At 41.3% G+C, this 17,962-nt stretch overlaps 1 protein-coding gene across 2 annotated transcripts in view; it reads right to left on the bottom strand.

The window, feature by feature from the left end:
- The window catches only part of LOC120064674 (copine-3-like), a 51,332-nt gene that overhangs the window by 16,070 nt on the left and 17,300 nt on the right, over nucleotides 1-17,962 (bottom strand). The window contains exons 3-9 of one of the 2 annotated variants that reach the window (XM_039015307.1): nucleotides 7,476-7,655; nucleotides 7,248-7,322; nucleotides 7,060-7,131; nucleotides 6,842-6,925; nucleotides 1,696-1,785; nucleotides 1,393-1,488; nucleotides 765-851 (exon numbers count right to left, since the gene is read on the bottom strand). In XM_039015307.1, coding sequence (XP_038871235.1) covers nucleotides 765-851; nucleotides 1,393-1,488; nucleotides 1,696-1,785; nucleotides 6,842-6,925; nucleotides 7,060-7,131; nucleotides 7,248-7,322; nucleotides 7,476-7,655 — 684 coding nt within the window. Of the gene's footprint in view, nucleotides 1-764; nucleotides 852-1,225; nucleotides 1,325-1,392; nucleotides 1,489-1,695; nucleotides 1,786-6,841; nucleotides 6,926-7,059; nucleotides 7,132-7,247; nucleotides 7,323-7,475; nucleotides 7,656-17,962 lie in introns of both variants that reach the window. The other variant, XM_039015300.1, reaches the window with a different exon arrangement.

The following is a 17,962-nucleotide window of genomic DNA, read 5'->3' as shown; positions in this document are numbered from 1 at the left end:
ACGCAACATTTAAAGTGTTGGTCCCATGTTTCATGACCTGAAATAAAAAAATCCCAGAAATGTTCCATATGCAAAAAAAACATTTCTCTCAAATTTTGTGCATAAATGTGTTTATATCCCTTTAGTGAGATTCTCCTTTGCCAAGATAATACATCCACCTGACAGGTGTGACATATCAAGACGCTGATTAAACAACATGATCATTACACAGGTGCACCTTGTGCTGTGGACAATAAAAGGACACTAAAATGTGCAGTTTTGTCACAAGACAATGCCAGATGTCTCAAGTTGAGGAAGAGTGCAGTTGGCATGCTGATTACAGGTATGTCCAGCAGAGCTGTTGTCAGAGAATTGAATGTTTATTTCTCTATCATAAGCCACCTCTGTTGTTTTAGAGAATTTGGCAGTATGTCCAACCAGCCTCACAACCGCAGACCACGTGCAACCACGCCAGCCCACAGCCTCCATATCTGGCCTCACCTGCGGGATGGTCTGATTGGCTGAGGCTGGCACCCCAGTGGGTGGAAATCAGTCAATTGAAATAAATGAATTAGGCCCTAATCTATGGTTTTCACATGGGTGAGCCTGGGAGGGCATAGACCCATCCAATTTGGAGAAGGCCCACCCATGTGAAATCTATAGATTAGGGCCTAATTCATTTATTTCAATTGACTGATTTCCATTTATGAACTGTAACTCAGTAAAATCGTTGAAATTGTTGCATGTTGCATTTGATATTTTTGTTCAGTATAATTATAACCTACCTGGCAGCCCTTGACACTGATTACTCCAGAGTTTTTGTAACTCTTCTTCTTCTTCTTCTTCTCTGGATGGACACAGTCAAACTCCACCTGATCACAATGGGCAATATATAAAACTTCCTCAAATACAAAACTACCATCACCATGATTAGATACATGAGGCAGAAACACTTTACATTAAGCTGCTCAACTCTTACACATGTAGTTAATATATAATGCATATGGTATCTATACTGTAAAGGCACAGAACAAGGATTAAATTGTAATCAGAAACTGGCAAAAAAATATATAATGAGTAATTAGTGAAGTTACTGTGTAGTGGGATACAATTACACAAAACAACTAAATTCATGCAACATGGTGTCTTTACAATTTAATGTCAAGTGGGACCAATAGAGAGACAGCAGCTTAATAGTAAGGCAAGCAAAAAGTAAAAGTGCTAGAAGAAAAATACATGGTCTCACCGGCGAACCATGGGCAGCTTTCTGCAGCTCAGACACATTAGTTTGGAAAACACCGATAAGGTCATGCGAGCCATCACTATCATAATCAGAGCAGTGGACCTGGGGAAGGGGGACAGGAGAGAGGGAGTTTAAGAGAGACAAAAGGACAGAGGTTCTCTTTGGCTCACCGCACGGTCTTTAGCATCCAAAAGCTGGCGGGTAGTGCAAGTAAACTCGCCTATCATATCTGAACTGGTGTCTTCGTCCTTATCGTAACAAGTGACCTGCCAGTAACAGACACATAGGTAAGCCCTGGGGCTACAGTAGGTCAGAGATACCATAACAATAGGGCTGTAGGTTATATCAAGACAAAACTTTTTTGTTGTCACAATATCTAATTCAACAGGTTCTATAGGACACCATAAGCTCTGAAAGTTCTCTACATGCTAGTGCAGGTCTGCCAAATGCCATGGTCTTTTAGCTATTCATACCTTGATTGGTTTGCTCATGTCACAGTTGCAGAATGTTTGCAGAGCCACAGTGAATTTCTTCCATGACGGACTCAGATTATTCTTGACAACCTAACAAAATAAATACAAAGAGAATGTAAAATAAAAAAAGTTCAAATGTGACTGACCGGCTCAAATCGGTCTTATGTAACAAAATGTTTAATTGTATTTTTTTAATTATATTTTTTACATTGGATAAAAGAGAGTTGGGTTGCAAGGCGTCGGAAACTTTCTGCAAATTTTGCTTAAATTCATCAAAAAAGTTATCTTAACAGTGAACCTTTTTTGTGGGATACACATAAGGCAATTCTAGGTCTTGTGGCATATTTTAGTTAAACTATCCCCAATTCAATGGAATTGCAACCGTTTGCATGCACAGTGTTAACTGTTAAAGAGTAGCCTACAGCAAAGTGTTTAAATCATTTCTAACTTAACACTTTCTGCTAGTTAGTTTTTGCTACCATGTGGGTTTTAGCTCGCTTGAGCCTGCTAAATGAGGAGTGTTAATTCACCTTTTATTTTAAAAAATTTCTTACAAAAGAGTTGTTTAAATCTAACTGCTTAACTATTTATCTGTACATGGAATTGTTTTTTTACTCATTGTTTTCTAATCTTTACAGGAAAATGCAACGGGCACTATCTGATGTGGAGACATTTCACTGCAGCTAATGTAGAATGAAAAGCTGTGTACATTTGAAAATAATGTGCAAAATCATATGTGAAGAATGCAACAAAGATGCAGAATCATCTGGCCAAGTGCATAAAGTTCCCTCGGTGCTCAAAAGCAACCTCTGACAAAAGTCCCTCTACTTCTATTTGAGGTAAAAATGATGAAGACACCTTATCGATAGCAACAGCTCATGGTTCTCTACGTTTTTTTGACTCAATGGCGGAACGTAGGTCAGAGAAAGGCTGATGAATGTCTTGCTCAAGCTGTGTATGCAACTGGTTCACCTTTGATGCTCACAGGCAATGGGTATTCGAAGAGATTTCTGAATGTTCTTCGCCCAGCATACACCCCTCCAACCAGACATGCTTTATCTACTCATTTGCTGGATGCAGAGTTCAAGTGAAGGTCAAGCAAATCATAGAGAAAGCAGACTGTATTGCAATCATCTCTGATGGGTGGTTGAATGTTTGTGGGCAAGGAATAATGAACTACATCAACTCCACCCCTCAACCAGTATTCTACAAGAGCACAGACACAAGGGACAGACACACCGGTCTCTACATTGCAGATGAGCTGAAGGTCAATGACCTTGGACCACAGAAGGTATTTGCACTGGTGACAGACAATGCTGCAAACATGAAGGCTGCTTGGTCTAAAGTGGAGGAGTCCTACCCTCACATCACACCCATCGGCTGTGCTGCTCATGCATTGAATCTGCTCCTCAAGGACATCATGGCACTGAAAACAATGGTTACACTCTACAAGAGAGTCAAGTTATAGCAGCAAACTACGTCACCAAGCAAAGTGAGAAGAATAAGAGCACCACATTGAAGCTGCCCAGCAACACCCGTTGGGGTGGTGTTGTCATCATGTTTGACAGTCTCCTGGAGGGGAAGGAGTCTCTCCAAGAAATGGCCATGTCACAGTGCCGATATGGACAGCCCCACCAGGAGGATCCTCCTGGATGATGTATTTTGGGAGAGTGGTAAGCAGCCTGAAACCTATAGCAGTAGCCATTGCACAGCTTAAGGGAGACAATGCCATCCTGTCTGATGTTCAGACTCTGCTTGCAGATGTAAGAGAAGAAATCCTACTGCCCTGCCCACTTCACTGTTGGTCCAAGCAGCGGAAACTGCAGTTCTGAAATACATCAAAAAGCGTGAAAACTTCTGCCTGAAGCCCATACACATGGCAGCGTACATGTTGGACCCCAAGTATGCTGGCAAGAGCATCCTGTCTGGTGCAGAGATTAACAAGGCCCATGGTGTTATCACTACCGTGTCTCGCCACCTTGGCCTGGATGAGGGCAAGGTTCTTGGCAGTCTGGCGAAGTACACTTCCAAGCAAGGGCTTTGGGATGGAGATGCAATATGGCAGTCGTGCCAACATCTCATCAGCCACCTGGTGGAAGGAACTGTGTGGATCTGAGACTCTTTCCCCTGTTGCCTCCATCATCCTACAAATCCCACCAACAATAGCCGCCTCAGAGCGCAACTGGTCCTTGTTTGGGAACACACACACACTCTCTAAAGCACGCAACAGGCTGACCAATACAAGGGCTGAAAAATTGGTTGCCATCCGGGCAAATTTTAGGCTTTTTGAGCCTGACAATGAGTCATCCTCAACAAGGTTGGAAAGTGACTGAAGATGAGGCCTCCTTCTGATGTTCAAGAGGTGGACATTGAGGAGCTCCAGGGAGAAGACATGGAAGCCCGAGTCTAGAAACTAAAGCTTTGGTTGTCTTCCTCTATCATTTTACAGATGTTTATTGAAAATGTTTTTGGGAGATGCAATGGATAATTGGGGGATCACTCAATATTCAATTTTGTTGTTCAGTGAAATCATCCCATGTGAAGAGTCAACTCAATTAAAGTTCAATTGGTAACTGAATTGTTTTTTATTTCTATTGGAAGGATTGAATCATTTGCAATTATGTCTACTTATGATAAGGTAAAAGCTTTAGGTTTCTGTCTCCATTTCCAATGCAATAAACATATACATTTAAATTATATTAATTTGCATATATTTCCGTTAATTCTGACGGAAAGTTTCCACCTCTGAATATTCCCCAAAATGTGCAACCCCAGTAGAGACTCAGAGCTACAAAATGGTATATCACACACTACAGTTGAGGAACAACGGGAATGTGATTTTGCTTTGAATGTTAAATTTGTAAACTCACTTTTAAGAAAATGGCCTTTGAATGTTTTGGTACTTCTCCTGGAGAGCTGTTCTTTGTCTACACCAATTCCGCATCATTCACACCCTCTTAAGCTTTAGCCCACCATCGCGCACGCTCTGGCCGATGAGTTTACGGGCACGGGCCATATTCAATGGGTGTTGAGCGTTCGTAGCTAGCTAGCTAGGTAAACAATGAACCATAAATCACAACTCATGATGTTATTACCCTGCAGGTAGCTAAGCAACCAGGTTCAATGTTAACTAGCTAACACTAAGCTATATAAGCAAATAGCTCTGATACAAATAATAAGGGCATATACGTAACGTTAGCTAGCGAGCCAGCCAGCTAACATTAGCTAGATTGGTAAACAATGAACCATAATCACAACTCATGACGTTACTACCCTGCATGAATCTGCAGGTAGCGAACCAACCAGTTTCAATGTTAGCTAGCTAACATTAGGCTATAGCTAGCCAAGTAAATGGCTCTGTCAAAATTAGAAACATGTAATATCTGACAATGTAGCTAGCCAGACTTTCATTCATGGTTGGACCCGTCTCCTGTCGGATGCCATGGTTGCCCTTAGTTTGAAGATGTAATCCGGAAACTATCATACTTGAATTCCACTGATTTCAAAACTCAGAGAGAGCAACATGCAGTTTTAAAACACAATACATTAAAAAAAGCTGCGTTAGGATTACCTAGACATACTGACTAGCTCAAATAGACAGAAGCGTGTTATATGGCAGACCAATCCAAAATCATCTCTCAGCATGTCCAGCTCACTCATTATCTCAGCCAATCATGGCTAGCGGGAAGGTTGCTGTCTTTTTCTTTGGCTAAACCAACTAGACTCGTAATTTAACAATTGTATTCGTATTTACAGATGGCATACAAGTTTGTAATTAAGGCACATGCCTTCTCGAACGTGAATTTACATTTCCAAAAAACGAATTGTGATAATTTTTATAAGTTTGTTTAAACGGCTCTGTGAAGTAGTGACCCACAACATACACCTAGTTTCCTGAAATGGGTCACAAATGGCTGAGAGAAACAAGTCACAACAAATAAAAATTACAATTGCACCATGCCAAAATAACAATATAGACAAATAAGGTCAGGCACGATACTCTCTCCATTAAAGAAATACTACTTTATTAGAGAACGTTTCAAACATGCTGTTCTGGTGAAAACAACTTCATCAGACAGAATTAATTACAAAAATAGGTAGCTGTACTCTGGACTGGTCTCAGAGTAGTGGTGGGCTTGTGGAAAGAAGCGGGCATTTTAAAAGAAACGTGGGTGGTGAAATGCGCGTGAAGTAGCCTATTTTGTTCTGTGTCCTTGAGGAAATGAATGGCGGATAACTGCTAAATCAGTTTTAAATCACATACACAACTAAAACTTTTATGGAAGCAAAACATGACAATTTATTAATTACCAGTATTCTGTGTCATGAACACCCGATGAGTATTCAGTCTCGTAGTCATTTTCCTTGAGGAAAAGCATGACTACTAAAGCAGTTGAGTTCCCATACACAGCGCAACCCCCCCCCCCCCCCCCAAAAAGCAATTGTGACAACATGAAGATCAGCAACCAGTGTATCCTAATTTGACTTTGCTGATATAATGTGCTGGTATCAGAGTGGTATGAAGGTAGGCCAGGGGTGTTCAATGATAGTCCGGAAGGGCCAAAACACTTACTGGGTTTTCATCCACTCCTTCTAATAAGGGGCCGATTCAGACCTGGGACACCAGTTGAGTGCAATTAACGATCAGGTAGAAACAAAAAAAAGTTTCAGCCCTCCAGTAGCGGAATTGAAAAATCCTGCTGTAGGCCATTTCTTCCCGATTCACTTCGTAAATTGGTTGTCACCAGCTCGTCAACAAACTTGTAGCCGGGCAGGCAAACTCTTAAGTCGGCCCTTGAGCAAGCTTGCTATTGGTGTTTAGAAACTGGACATCGACAAGTTTAATATTTTACCTTGCCCTCGGTAGCAATTAAACGCAATAGATGTCAAATGTTCACAACACATTAAGATGTTAAGATACATGCAATGTTTTTCCAATGTATGAGTGATTTTACGACGTTCATTCTGAGTTTCACCAACTTCGATGAGCCTTCCTCTCTACAGCCGTGTCTGCCCGAATCTCTGCACTCGCTGGCAAAAGCTGACAGAAACCAATTACATGTGCGCCTACTTTCTTTCTGACATACCCAGTCTTTGTTCAACATATTGGGTTGCAGCTATCCCAAACAAATATGGTGATAAGTACCTCTGTTCTGTGAACTAGCTGCCACTTGCCATCATCTCCTTGCTTAAGGAATTCTAGGAATGGATCAGATTTCCCAAACAAGTCCTGCAATAGAGACAACCATGAGCACTGGGGAATAAATAATGGGTGGGAGAGAATTCAGAACTGTTTATTACATCTTAATAAAGTAAGCCACTTTCCATTTGAAAAGACTGCACTGAGAAGTGCCTCTATTGTACCTTCTTATCCAGGCCTTTAGCCTCCACCTCCAGCACTATGGCCCTGTTATCCTTTATCTCCTCAGCAGTAATCTATAAAACACATAATTTAACACAAATTAGAGAACTCATTTGATAATCTCAAGACAGTGTTTGCATTAGCCTTATGTTTGTCATCACAACATTTACACAGCCAGTTAAATACTTACAGTAATGGTGCCTTTGCCTGCAGGCTTCCCCTTCTTCAGTTGTAGAGGTCTGGTAAACATCTTGCTGGACACAATCTGAAAGGTAAAATGGTTGGTTGTTGTAGGCACACCATCATTCGTATAGAAATGCTATAACATTGGGCTAAGTTTACACTTAAGAAAAAAAAAATGTGCACAATGTATAATAAGGATGCGGACAAATTGGTCCACACATTCTTAGATCCTCACCTGTCCCAGTGTGCACTCAAACCCCCCCAGGAAGTCATCATCCTTCAGATCGACAGACTTGTTGTCTATGTCATAGACACCGAACTTCAACTTCTGCACCTTCTCAAAGTGGTAGTCCAGGAGCAGCTTCTTGGAGAACTCGGGGTCCTGGCAGTTTTCTACCCTCTCTGTGCGGTCCAACTGTATAGAGAAACAGAAAACATCTTCATGAACAAATAGGCCATTTGAGTATATACGGCGAGGTCCAAAAGTTTTTGGAAAGTGACTATTTTTGTCTCTGTACTCCAGCACTTTTGATTTGAAACGATTTTATTTAACTAGGCAAGTCAGTTAAGAACAAATTCTTATTTTACAATAACGGCCTACCCCGGCCAAACCATCCACTAACCCGGACGACGCTTGGCCAAATGTGTGCCGCCCTATGGGACTCCCGTTCACGGCCGGTTGTGATACAGCCCGGGATCGAACCAGGGTTTGTAGTGACGCATCTTAGCCTGCTGCGCCACTGGGGAGCCATTATGAGATTAGTGTAGACTGTCAGCTTTAATTTGAGAGTATTCATCCACCATTTCAACAGAAGTAAATTAACTTGGGTAGCTTTTTCCTGTTGATGCATTGAATAACAGATTCCAGGGGCGCAACTTTCACTGGGCACGGGACGGGTCATGCAAGAAGAGCAGAAACTGGCTACTCTTCAGTTGATTGATGTGGCTGGCAAGGTAACTGCTGTTTAACTTAACAGAAAAAAAACGTGTGTTTATTCACAGTGCTGAGCTATTACTGACGTGTAACGTTAGCTAATGTTTCATCCCCTCTCGACTGAGGTGAATAAATTGGCTACACTAGCTACCACAGCCAGGTCAGCTCAAGCCTCTAGCGATCTATCAGATAGTAATAATAGCCACTTCATATCACTAACAGCTGTTATTTGTATGGACATGTTTTGTAGTCTTTGTTTAGTCCCATTTTAACAGAAGTAAATTAACTTGGGTAGCTTTCACCAGTTGATGTACAGTTAGAGAGAGCTGGCCAACAAATGGTAAACATTAGCTATTCTTTTTGCCTCAATTACACTAAACCTGAATGAAACCATCGGCCGAACAATTGAAGATTGATTTTGATGTTATTTATGTGCAATGTGAATTTTTATTACTCAGTATGGCAATGTAACGTTATTGATCTGTTAGTTTCCATAGCTAATTCCCGACTTTTCACACTGACACGGTAATAAACAGCAATAAACTGTCATGGTGCACAGTAGAGGTCTGCGCCGAACCGATTTCTTTATCCCGCTTCTACCTGCACCCGCAGCTTTCATACCGCACCCGCTGGCTTTCTGTCCGACTCCCACCTGCTCCCGCAAGAACTGCTCCCAAACACAATGTTATTTTAGGCATATGTGACGCAGCTCACTTGCCAGCAATGCTCCCAGCAATTTTGCACCATATAGGTAATATCAAATGCGCTAGAAATAGGTTAACCTCACTAAGATGTGGCCCACCTTGTCAGCCAGTGAAACTGCAGGGCGCCAAATTCAAAACAGAAATCCCATAATTAAAATTCCTCAAACATAGAAGTATTTTACACCATTTTAAAGATACACTTGTTGTAAATCCAGCCACAGTGTCCGATTTCAAAAGGGCTTTACGACAAAAGCACAACAAACGATTATGTTAGGTCAGTACCTAGTCACAGAAAAACAGCCATTTTTCCAGCCAAAGAGAGTTGTCACAAAAAGCAGAAATAGAGATAAAATTAATCACTAACCTTTGATGATCTTCATCAGATGACACTCATAGGACTTCATGTTACACAATACATGTATATTTTGTTCGGTAAAGTTTATATTTATATCAAAAAATCTGAGTTTACATTGGCGCGTTACATTCAGTAGTTCATAAACATCCGGTGATTTTGCAGAGAGCCACATCAATTTACAGAAATACTCATAATAAACATTGCTAAAAGATACAACTGTTATGCATGAATTTTAGATCCACTTCTCCTTAATGCAACCGCTGTCAGATTTTTAAAAAAAAATTACGGAAAAAGCACACCATGCAATCTGAGTACGGCGCTCAGACACAAAACCAAGCCATACAGATATCCGCCATGATGTGTAGTCAACAGAAGTCAGAAATATCATTATAAATATTCACTTACCTTTGATGATCTTCATCAGAATGCACTCCCAGGAATCCCAGTTCCACAATAAAATGTTTGATAAAGTCCATCATTTATGTCCAAATATCTCCTTTTTGTTTCCCGCGTTTAGCCCAGTAATCAAAATTCATGAGGCGCGATCACTAGGTGCAGACGAAAAGTCAAAAAGCTTCGTTAAAGTCCGTAGAAACATGTCAAACGATGTATAGAATCAATCTTTAGGATGTTAACATAAATCTTCAATACGGTTCCAACCGGAGAATTCCTTTGTCTTTAGAATGGCAATGAACGCAAGCTACCTCTCACGTGAACGCGCGTGGTCAGCTCATGGCACTCTGGGAGAGACCTCATTCGCCCCCACTTCACAGTAGAAGCCTCAAACAAGGTTCTAAAGACTGTTGACATCTAGTGGAAGCCTTAGGAAGTGCAATATGACCCCATAGACACTGTATATTCGATAGGCAATGACTTGAACTACAAACCTCATATTTCCCACTTCCTGGTTGGATTTTTTCTCAGGTTTTTGCCTGCCACATGAGTTATGTTATACTCACAGACATCATTCAAACAGTTTTAGAAACTTCAGTGTTTTCTATCCAAATCTACTAATTATATGCATATTCTAGATTTTATGGCTGAGTAGCAGGCACGTAAATTTGGGCAAACTTTATCCAAAATACCGAATGCTGCCCCCTACCCTAGTGAAGTTAAATTACCAATCAAACCAAATTTGATGTCACGTGCCAAATACAACACATAACATTACCGTAAAATGCTTACTTACAAGCCCTTAACCCACAATGCAATTCAAGAAATAGAGATAAGAAATTATTTACTAAAACTAAAGTAAAAATTCAAATAAAAAGTAACAATAACGAGGCTATATACAGGGGGTACCAGTACTGAGTCAATGTGCGGGGATACAGGTTAGTCGAGGTAAGTTGTACATGTAGGTAGGGGTAAAGTGACTATTCAGTGTTGCTTGCCTCGAAGCGAGCATAAAAAGGCATTTAGCTCGTCTGGTAGGATCACGTCACTGGGCAGTTCGCGGCTTGCTTTCCCTTTGTAGTAAGTAATAGTTTGCAAACCCTGCCACATCCGACGAGCGTCAGAGCCGGTGTAGTAGGATTGAATATTAGTCCTGCGTTGACGCATTGCCTGTTTGATGATTCGTCTGAGGGCATAGCGTGATTTCTTATAAGCATCCGGGTTTAGTGTCCCGCTCCTTGAAAGCGGCAGCTCTAGCCTTTAGCTCGGTGCAGATGTTGCCTGTAATCCATGGCTTCTGGTTGGGATATGTACGCACAGTCACTGTGGGGACGATGTCACCAATCCACTTATTGATGAAGCCCGGTGACTGAGGTGGTATACTCCTCAATGCCATTGAATGAATCCCGGAACATTGTCCAGTCGGTACTAGCAAAACAGTCCTGTAGCATAGCATCCGTGTCATCGGACCACTTCCGTATTGAGCGAGTCACTGGTACTTCCTGCTTTAGTTTTTGCTTGTAAGCAAGATTTATGGTCAGATTTGCAAAATGGAGGGCGAGGGAGAGCTTTGTATTTGTCTGTGTGGATGAAAATAGAACGGATGGTAGAGGTTGGTTAACCACTCGCCGACGAATTCTCACAAGGCAGCCTGATCTCCGCCACCTGTATTTCTGTCTTTTCTTCATGCGAATGATGGGGATTTGGTCTCGGAGAAGTAGTATATACTTTGCGTCAAACTCATTAAAAAAAAAAAATCTTCGTCCAGTTCGAGGTGAGTAACCGCTGTTCTGATATCCAGAAGCTCTCATTAGTCATAAGAGATGGCAGCAGCAAACCTACTTACAAAATAAGTATGGTGGCGTATTTACAAGATTGTTATAATACTGTTATTGCATCAAATGGTTGTTTTATGTAATAGAATAGGGTTCTTAGAACTCATGTGTCTGTGTTAACGCTGACAGTAGATTTACGATGCCTTAAACAACTTGGGAAAATCCACAAAACGATGTCATGGCTTTAGAAGCTTCGGATTGACTCAAATGTCAATTAGCCTATTGGAGGTGTCCCTGTGGATGTATTTCAAGGCATACCTTCAAACTCAGTGCCTCTTTGCTTGACATCATGCAAAAATAAAAATAAATCAGCTAAGACCTCACAAAAAATTATACGCCTCCAAACACCTGAAGATACCACGTTCATCTGTCCAAACAATAATACGCAAGTATAAACACCATGGGACCACGCAGCCGTCATACCGCTCAGGAAGGAGACACGTTCTGTCTCCTAGAGATGAACGTACTTTGGTGCGAAAAGTGCAAATCAATCCCAGAACAACAACAAAGGACCTTGTGAAGATGCTGGAGGAAACAGGTTCAAAAGTATCTATATCCACAGTAGAACGAGTCCTATATCGACATAACCTGAAAGGCACTGCTCAAAAACTGCCATAAAAAAGCCAGACTACGGTTTGCAACTGCACATGGGGACAAAGATCGTACTTTTTGGAGAAACGTCCTCTGGTCTGATGAAACAAAAATAGAACTGTTTGACCATAATGACCATCGTTATGTTTGACCCCAAGCATACTTCCAAAGTTGTGGCAAAATGGCTTCAGGACAACATAGTCAAGGTATCGGAGTGGCCATCACAAAGCCTTGACCTACTGTAGAAAATTTGTGGGCAGAACTGAAAAAGCGGGTGCCAGCAAAGAGGCCTACAATCCTGACTCAGTTACACCAGCTCTGTCAGGAGGAATGTGCCAAAATTCACCCAACTTATTGTGGGAAGCTTGTGGAACCCAAGTTAAACAATTTAAAGGCAATGCTACCAAATACTAATTGAGTGTATGTAAACCTCTGACCCACTGGGAATGTGATGAGAGAAATAAAAGCTGAAATAAATAATTATCTGTACTATTATTCTGACATTTCACATTCTTAAAATAAAAGTGGTGATACTAACTGACCTAAGACAGGTCATTTTTACTAGGATTAAATGTCAGGAATTGTGAAAACTGAGTTTAAATGTATTTGGCTAAGGTGTATGTAAACTTCTGACTTCAACTGTAAATGTTTGCCATTACATTTATAAGCATAGGCCTATACATGAGCTCTAGCCCGAAAGAAAACCAGAATTCAAATAATGATTGTGCCGTTATACAAAACATTATGCACAGTAGAAAAACATAACATGCTGACCAGACACGTCGCGTGCTTCGCAAAATAAATGTAGAAATCTATGTTATTCCCCACACTGCTCGCGAGCGTCTGCAATGCCAAGGGCTAAAATAGAAGTAATTCCTATTTCTGACGCAGATCGCGGTGCAAGTCCTGCCTCTCCCATCTCCTCATTGGTTTAGAGAAGCAGGTACCCACGTGCCATCTCCTCATTGGTTATACCCACATGGGTGAGTGAAAGACGAAATGTTTTGCCCGTTGTCGTGGTAATACTATGAAAGTGTAGATGCCAATCACCATATAAGTTCAAAGATGAAAAAGCCTAGAGGAGGAGAGATGACTAGAAACAATTCGGTTGGCTGTTTTATGTGTGGATTAATTGTCAGAGTAGAGGACCTTGTGCATTTCAGGTAAAATAACAACTCAATCTTTATATCCCAGGACAAATTAACTAGCGAAATTGCCATACATGTTTAATGCTTTTCGACCTGTCCTCAAATTAACTTCTTTGGGCTGCAAGCCCGAAGCCGGGCACAATATGACAACAGCCACTTCAAGTGCAGGGCGCGAAATTCAAAATATATATTTTTGAAATATTTAACTTTCTTTCACACATTAACAAGTCCAATACAGCAAATGAAAGATAAACATCTTGTGAATCCAGCCAACATGTCCGATTTTTTAAATGTTTTACAGCGAAAACAGCACGTATATTTATGTTAGCTCACCACCAAATACAAAAAAGGACAGACATTTTTCACAGCACAGGTAGCATGCACAAAACCAACCTAACTAACCAAGAACCAACCAAACTAACCAAGAAACAACTTCATCAGATGACAGTCTTATAACATGTTATTCAATAAATCTATGTTTTGTTCGAAAAATGTGCATATTTGAGCTATAAATCAGTTTTACATCACAGCTACCGTCAGAAATAGCACCGAAGCAGCCAGAGTAATTACAGACACCAACGTCAAATACCTAAATACTCATCATAAAACATTTCTGAAAAATACATGGTGTACAGCAAATGAAAGACAGGCATCTTGTGATTCCAGCCAATATTTCCGATTTCTTAAGTGTTTTACAGCGAAAACACAATATAGCATTATATTAGCTTACCACAATAGCCAGAAACACAAGCCATTTACCAGCAGCAAAAGTCAGCGATCGTAACAAACCAGCAAAAGATATATAATTTTTGACTAACCTTGATAAGCTTCATCAGATGACAGTCCTATAACATCAGGTTATACATACACTTATGTTTTGTTCGAAAAAGTGCATATTTAGAGCTGAAATCAGTGGTTATACATTGTGCTAACGTAGCATCTTTTTCCCACAACGTCCGGATATTTTTCTGACACTCACATATTCTGACCAAATAACTATTCATAAACATTACTAAAAAATACATGTTGTATAGGAAATGATAGATACACTAGTTCTTAATGCAATCGCCGTGTTAGAATTCAAAAAATAACTTCATTACGACATGCAGTTTACGTTATGGCGAGAGCGTGCCCAAAATCTGGGCGCAAACTACTAGTTCACATGTTCGACAGATATATGAAATAGCATCATAAAACGGGTCCTACTTTTGATGATCTTCCATCAGAATGTTGTACAAGGGGTCCTTTGTCCAGAACAATCGTTGTTTGGATTTAGAATGTCCTCTTCTCCAGTCAATTAGCACGGAAAGCTAGCAAAGTGGCGCGAAGCTCTCCTTCCTGAACATACGCAGACAAAGCAAAACGCCTAACGTCCCGAAAAAATTTCAATAATCTAATAAAACTATATTGAAAAAACATACTTTACGATGATATTGTCACATGTATCAAATAAAATCAAAGCCGGAGATATTAGTCGTCTATAACGACAGCTTTACAGAAGGCAATACCAGGTCACTTTTCGCGCGTTCCAGAAAACAGGAAATTGGGGTCACGTCATGCCAAGAGCTTTTATTCGACCTCAGATCATGTTATACACTCCATTTCTTCTCTCACTGCCTGTTGACATCTAGTGGAAGGCGTATGAAGTGCATGTATACCAATAAATATCAAGCACATTTATAGGCAGGCCCTAGAACAGAGCATCGATTTCAGATTTTCCACTTCCTGTCAGGAAGTTTGCTGCAAAATGAGTTCTGTTTTACTCACAGATATAATTCAAACGGTTTTAGAAACTAGAGTGTTTTCTATCCAATAGTAATAATAATATGCATATTGTACGAGCAAGAATTGAGTACGAGGCCGTTTGAAATGGGCACCTTTTATCCAGGCTACTCAATACTGCCCCTGCAGCCCAAAGAGGTTAATGTCATTGGTTCATAGTTTGTTTTGATATTTTAACCTGCGTGTCGTGATCACGTTTGGTGTAGGGGGACAAAATAAATATGCGCACGATGGCGCACGCGTGCAGCCAGTTTGGGTTCAGTGTAAAACATATACATATACACACTGCTCAAAAAAATAAAGGGAACACTTAAACAATGTAACTCCAAGTCAATCACACTTCTGTGAAATCAAACTGTCCACTTAGGAAGCAACACTGATTGACAATAAATTTCACATGCTGTTGTGCAAATGGAATAGACAACAGGTGGAAATTATAGGCAATTAGCAAGACACCCCCAATAAAGGAGTGGTTCTGCAGGTGTTGACCACAGACCACTTCTCAGTTCCTATGCTTCCTGGCTGATGTTTTGGTCACTTTTGAATGCTGGCGGTACTTTCACTCTAGTGGTAGCATGAGACGGAGTCTACAACCCACACAAGTGGCTCAGGTAGTGCAGCTCATCCAGGATGGCACATCAATGTGAGCTGTGGCAAGAAGGTTTGCTGTGTCTGTCAGCGTAGTGTCCAGAGCATGGAAGCGGTACCAGGACAGGCCAGTACATCAGGAGACGTGGAGGAGGCCGTAGGAGGGCAACAACCCAGCAACAGGTCCGCTACCTCCGCCTTTGTGCAAGAAGGAGCAGGAGGAGCACTGCCAGAGCCCTGCAAAATGACCTCCAGCAGGCCACAAATGTGCATGTGTCTGCTCAAACGGTCAGAAACAGACTCCATGAGGGTGGTATGAGGGCCCGACATCCACAGGTGGGGGTTGTGCTTACAGCCCAACACCGTGCAGGACGTTTGTCATTTGACAGAGAACACCAAGATTGGCAAATTCGCCACTGGCGCCCTGTGCTCTTCACAGATGAAAGCAGGTTCACACTGAGCACATGTGACAGACATGACAGTCTGGAGACGCCGTGGAGAACGTTCTGCTGCCTGCAACATCCTCCAGCATGACCGGTTTGGCGGTGGGTCAGTCATGGTGTGGGGTGGCATTTCTTTGGGGGGCCGCACAGCCCTCCATGGGCTCGCCAGAGATAGCCTGACTGCCATTAGGTACCGAGATGAGATCCTCAGACCCCTTGTGAGACCATATGCTGGTGCGGTTGGCCCTGGATTCCTCCTAATGCAAGACAATGCTAGACCTCATGTGGCTGGAGTGTGTCAGCAGTTCCTGCAAGAGGAAGGCATTGATGCTATGGACTGGCCCGCCCGTTCCCCAGACCTGAATCCAATTGAGCACATCTGGGACATCATGTCTCGCTCCATCCACCAACGCCACGTTGCACCACAGACTGTCCAGGAGTTGGCGGATGCTTTAGTTCAGGTCTGGGAGGAGATCCATCAGGAGACCATCCGCCACATCAGGAGCATGCCCAGGCGTTGTAGGGAGGTCATACAGGCACGTGGAGGCCACACACACTACTGAGCCTCATTTTGACTTGTTTTAAGGACATTACATCAAAGTTGGATCAGCCTGTTGTGTGGTTTTCCACTTTCATTTTGAGTGTGACTCCAAATCCAGACCTCCATGGGTTGATAAATTTGATTTCCATTGATAGTTTCTGTGTGATTTTGTTATCAGCACATTCAACTATGTAAAGAAAAAAGTATTTAATAAGACTATTTCATTCATTCAGATCTAGGATGTGTTATTTTAGTGTTCCCTTTATTTTTCTGAGCAGTGTATATATCTTTGGTACATAATTGTTAGCCGAAATTAATCAATTTCAGCACTGGCCTACAATTACAGTGAATTCCTATTTGATTTTGAAACGCCTGGTAATAGGGCATTTTCTAAATGTTCATAACTAATAGGCTGACATTACCTTTAGCTACAGAATATCATGTACGTGCATTCCATCTCCTCCCCTTTCCTTCATTCCTTTCGAGGGGCTGTCAACAGTTTAATGAAATATGTTTTGTTGTGAAAATATGTTACTATCGATGTTCCCAAACAGATTTTGCTTGGTTTCTCAAATAAGCACTGGGTAGCTGCGGGAACAGGGTTGGAGAGCCCATGGCATAGAGTTTGGGCGAAATATCTCCAATCACGCAGTGAGAGGCTGCATGGTCCTCAAACAGTGGTTGGTTAAGAGTGTAATAACCAGAGTAGCCTAGCCGACATGAGTGAAAAATGAACGGCGGGAAAGTGGCCTCCATTTGGTATTCGAGTGCATACAAATGACTTCCCCCCCCACCCTCATTCCCCTGTTCCTGCCCATTTGATAATGGGCCATTCTAAATGTAAACTAATTTGATATATTAGTAAAGACAAGATTAAATTGAGAATAGTCTGATGGGTGAAAATATAACTTGAAGAGAGAACAACCTCTGCAGCCTGAAGCAAGGAACAGAGCTCAAGATCAAATCATCATTAGCCTATAGTCGCATCACACTGTCCACATAGCTTTTGATTTGTAAGGCGTTCTAAAAAAAGGTTTGCATCATTCACAACTAAAGTTGGCAAATAAATCAAAATCTAGCATCCAGGACCTGTTTCAAATAATCTCTTGCGCACTCACTCCAGAATGGAAAAAATATTCTTTCTATTTTATTCAGCTAAATTAAATTATATTTCTTCTTACTATAAAATCATATAATATTTTTTACAAAATGGCACAGAACTTAAGCATATCTTGTCTGCTACATTAACAAGCCTACGGCATGGTGCACAGCCAGATAACATACAGTAGGCAACTCCTCATAGGAGGAAGGGACCATCCTCAGTGAATTGCATTTAAAAAAAAGACATCAAGACATCCTTTTTATATAAAACGACACCAAATATAAATCACGTCACCAAATGATTAAC

This window comes from Salvelinus namaycush, chromosome 2 (genome assembly GCF_016432855.1).
Source record: "Salvelinus namaycush isolate Seneca chromosome 2, SaNama_1.0, whole genome shotgun sequence".
Lineage (NCBI taxonomy): Eukaryota > Metazoa > Chordata > Actinopteri > Salmoniformes > Salmonidae > Salvelinus > Salvelinus namaycush.
The sequence above is the reverse complement of the archived record's forward strand: the minus strand, read 5'-3'. Positions and strand labels throughout refer to the sequence as shown.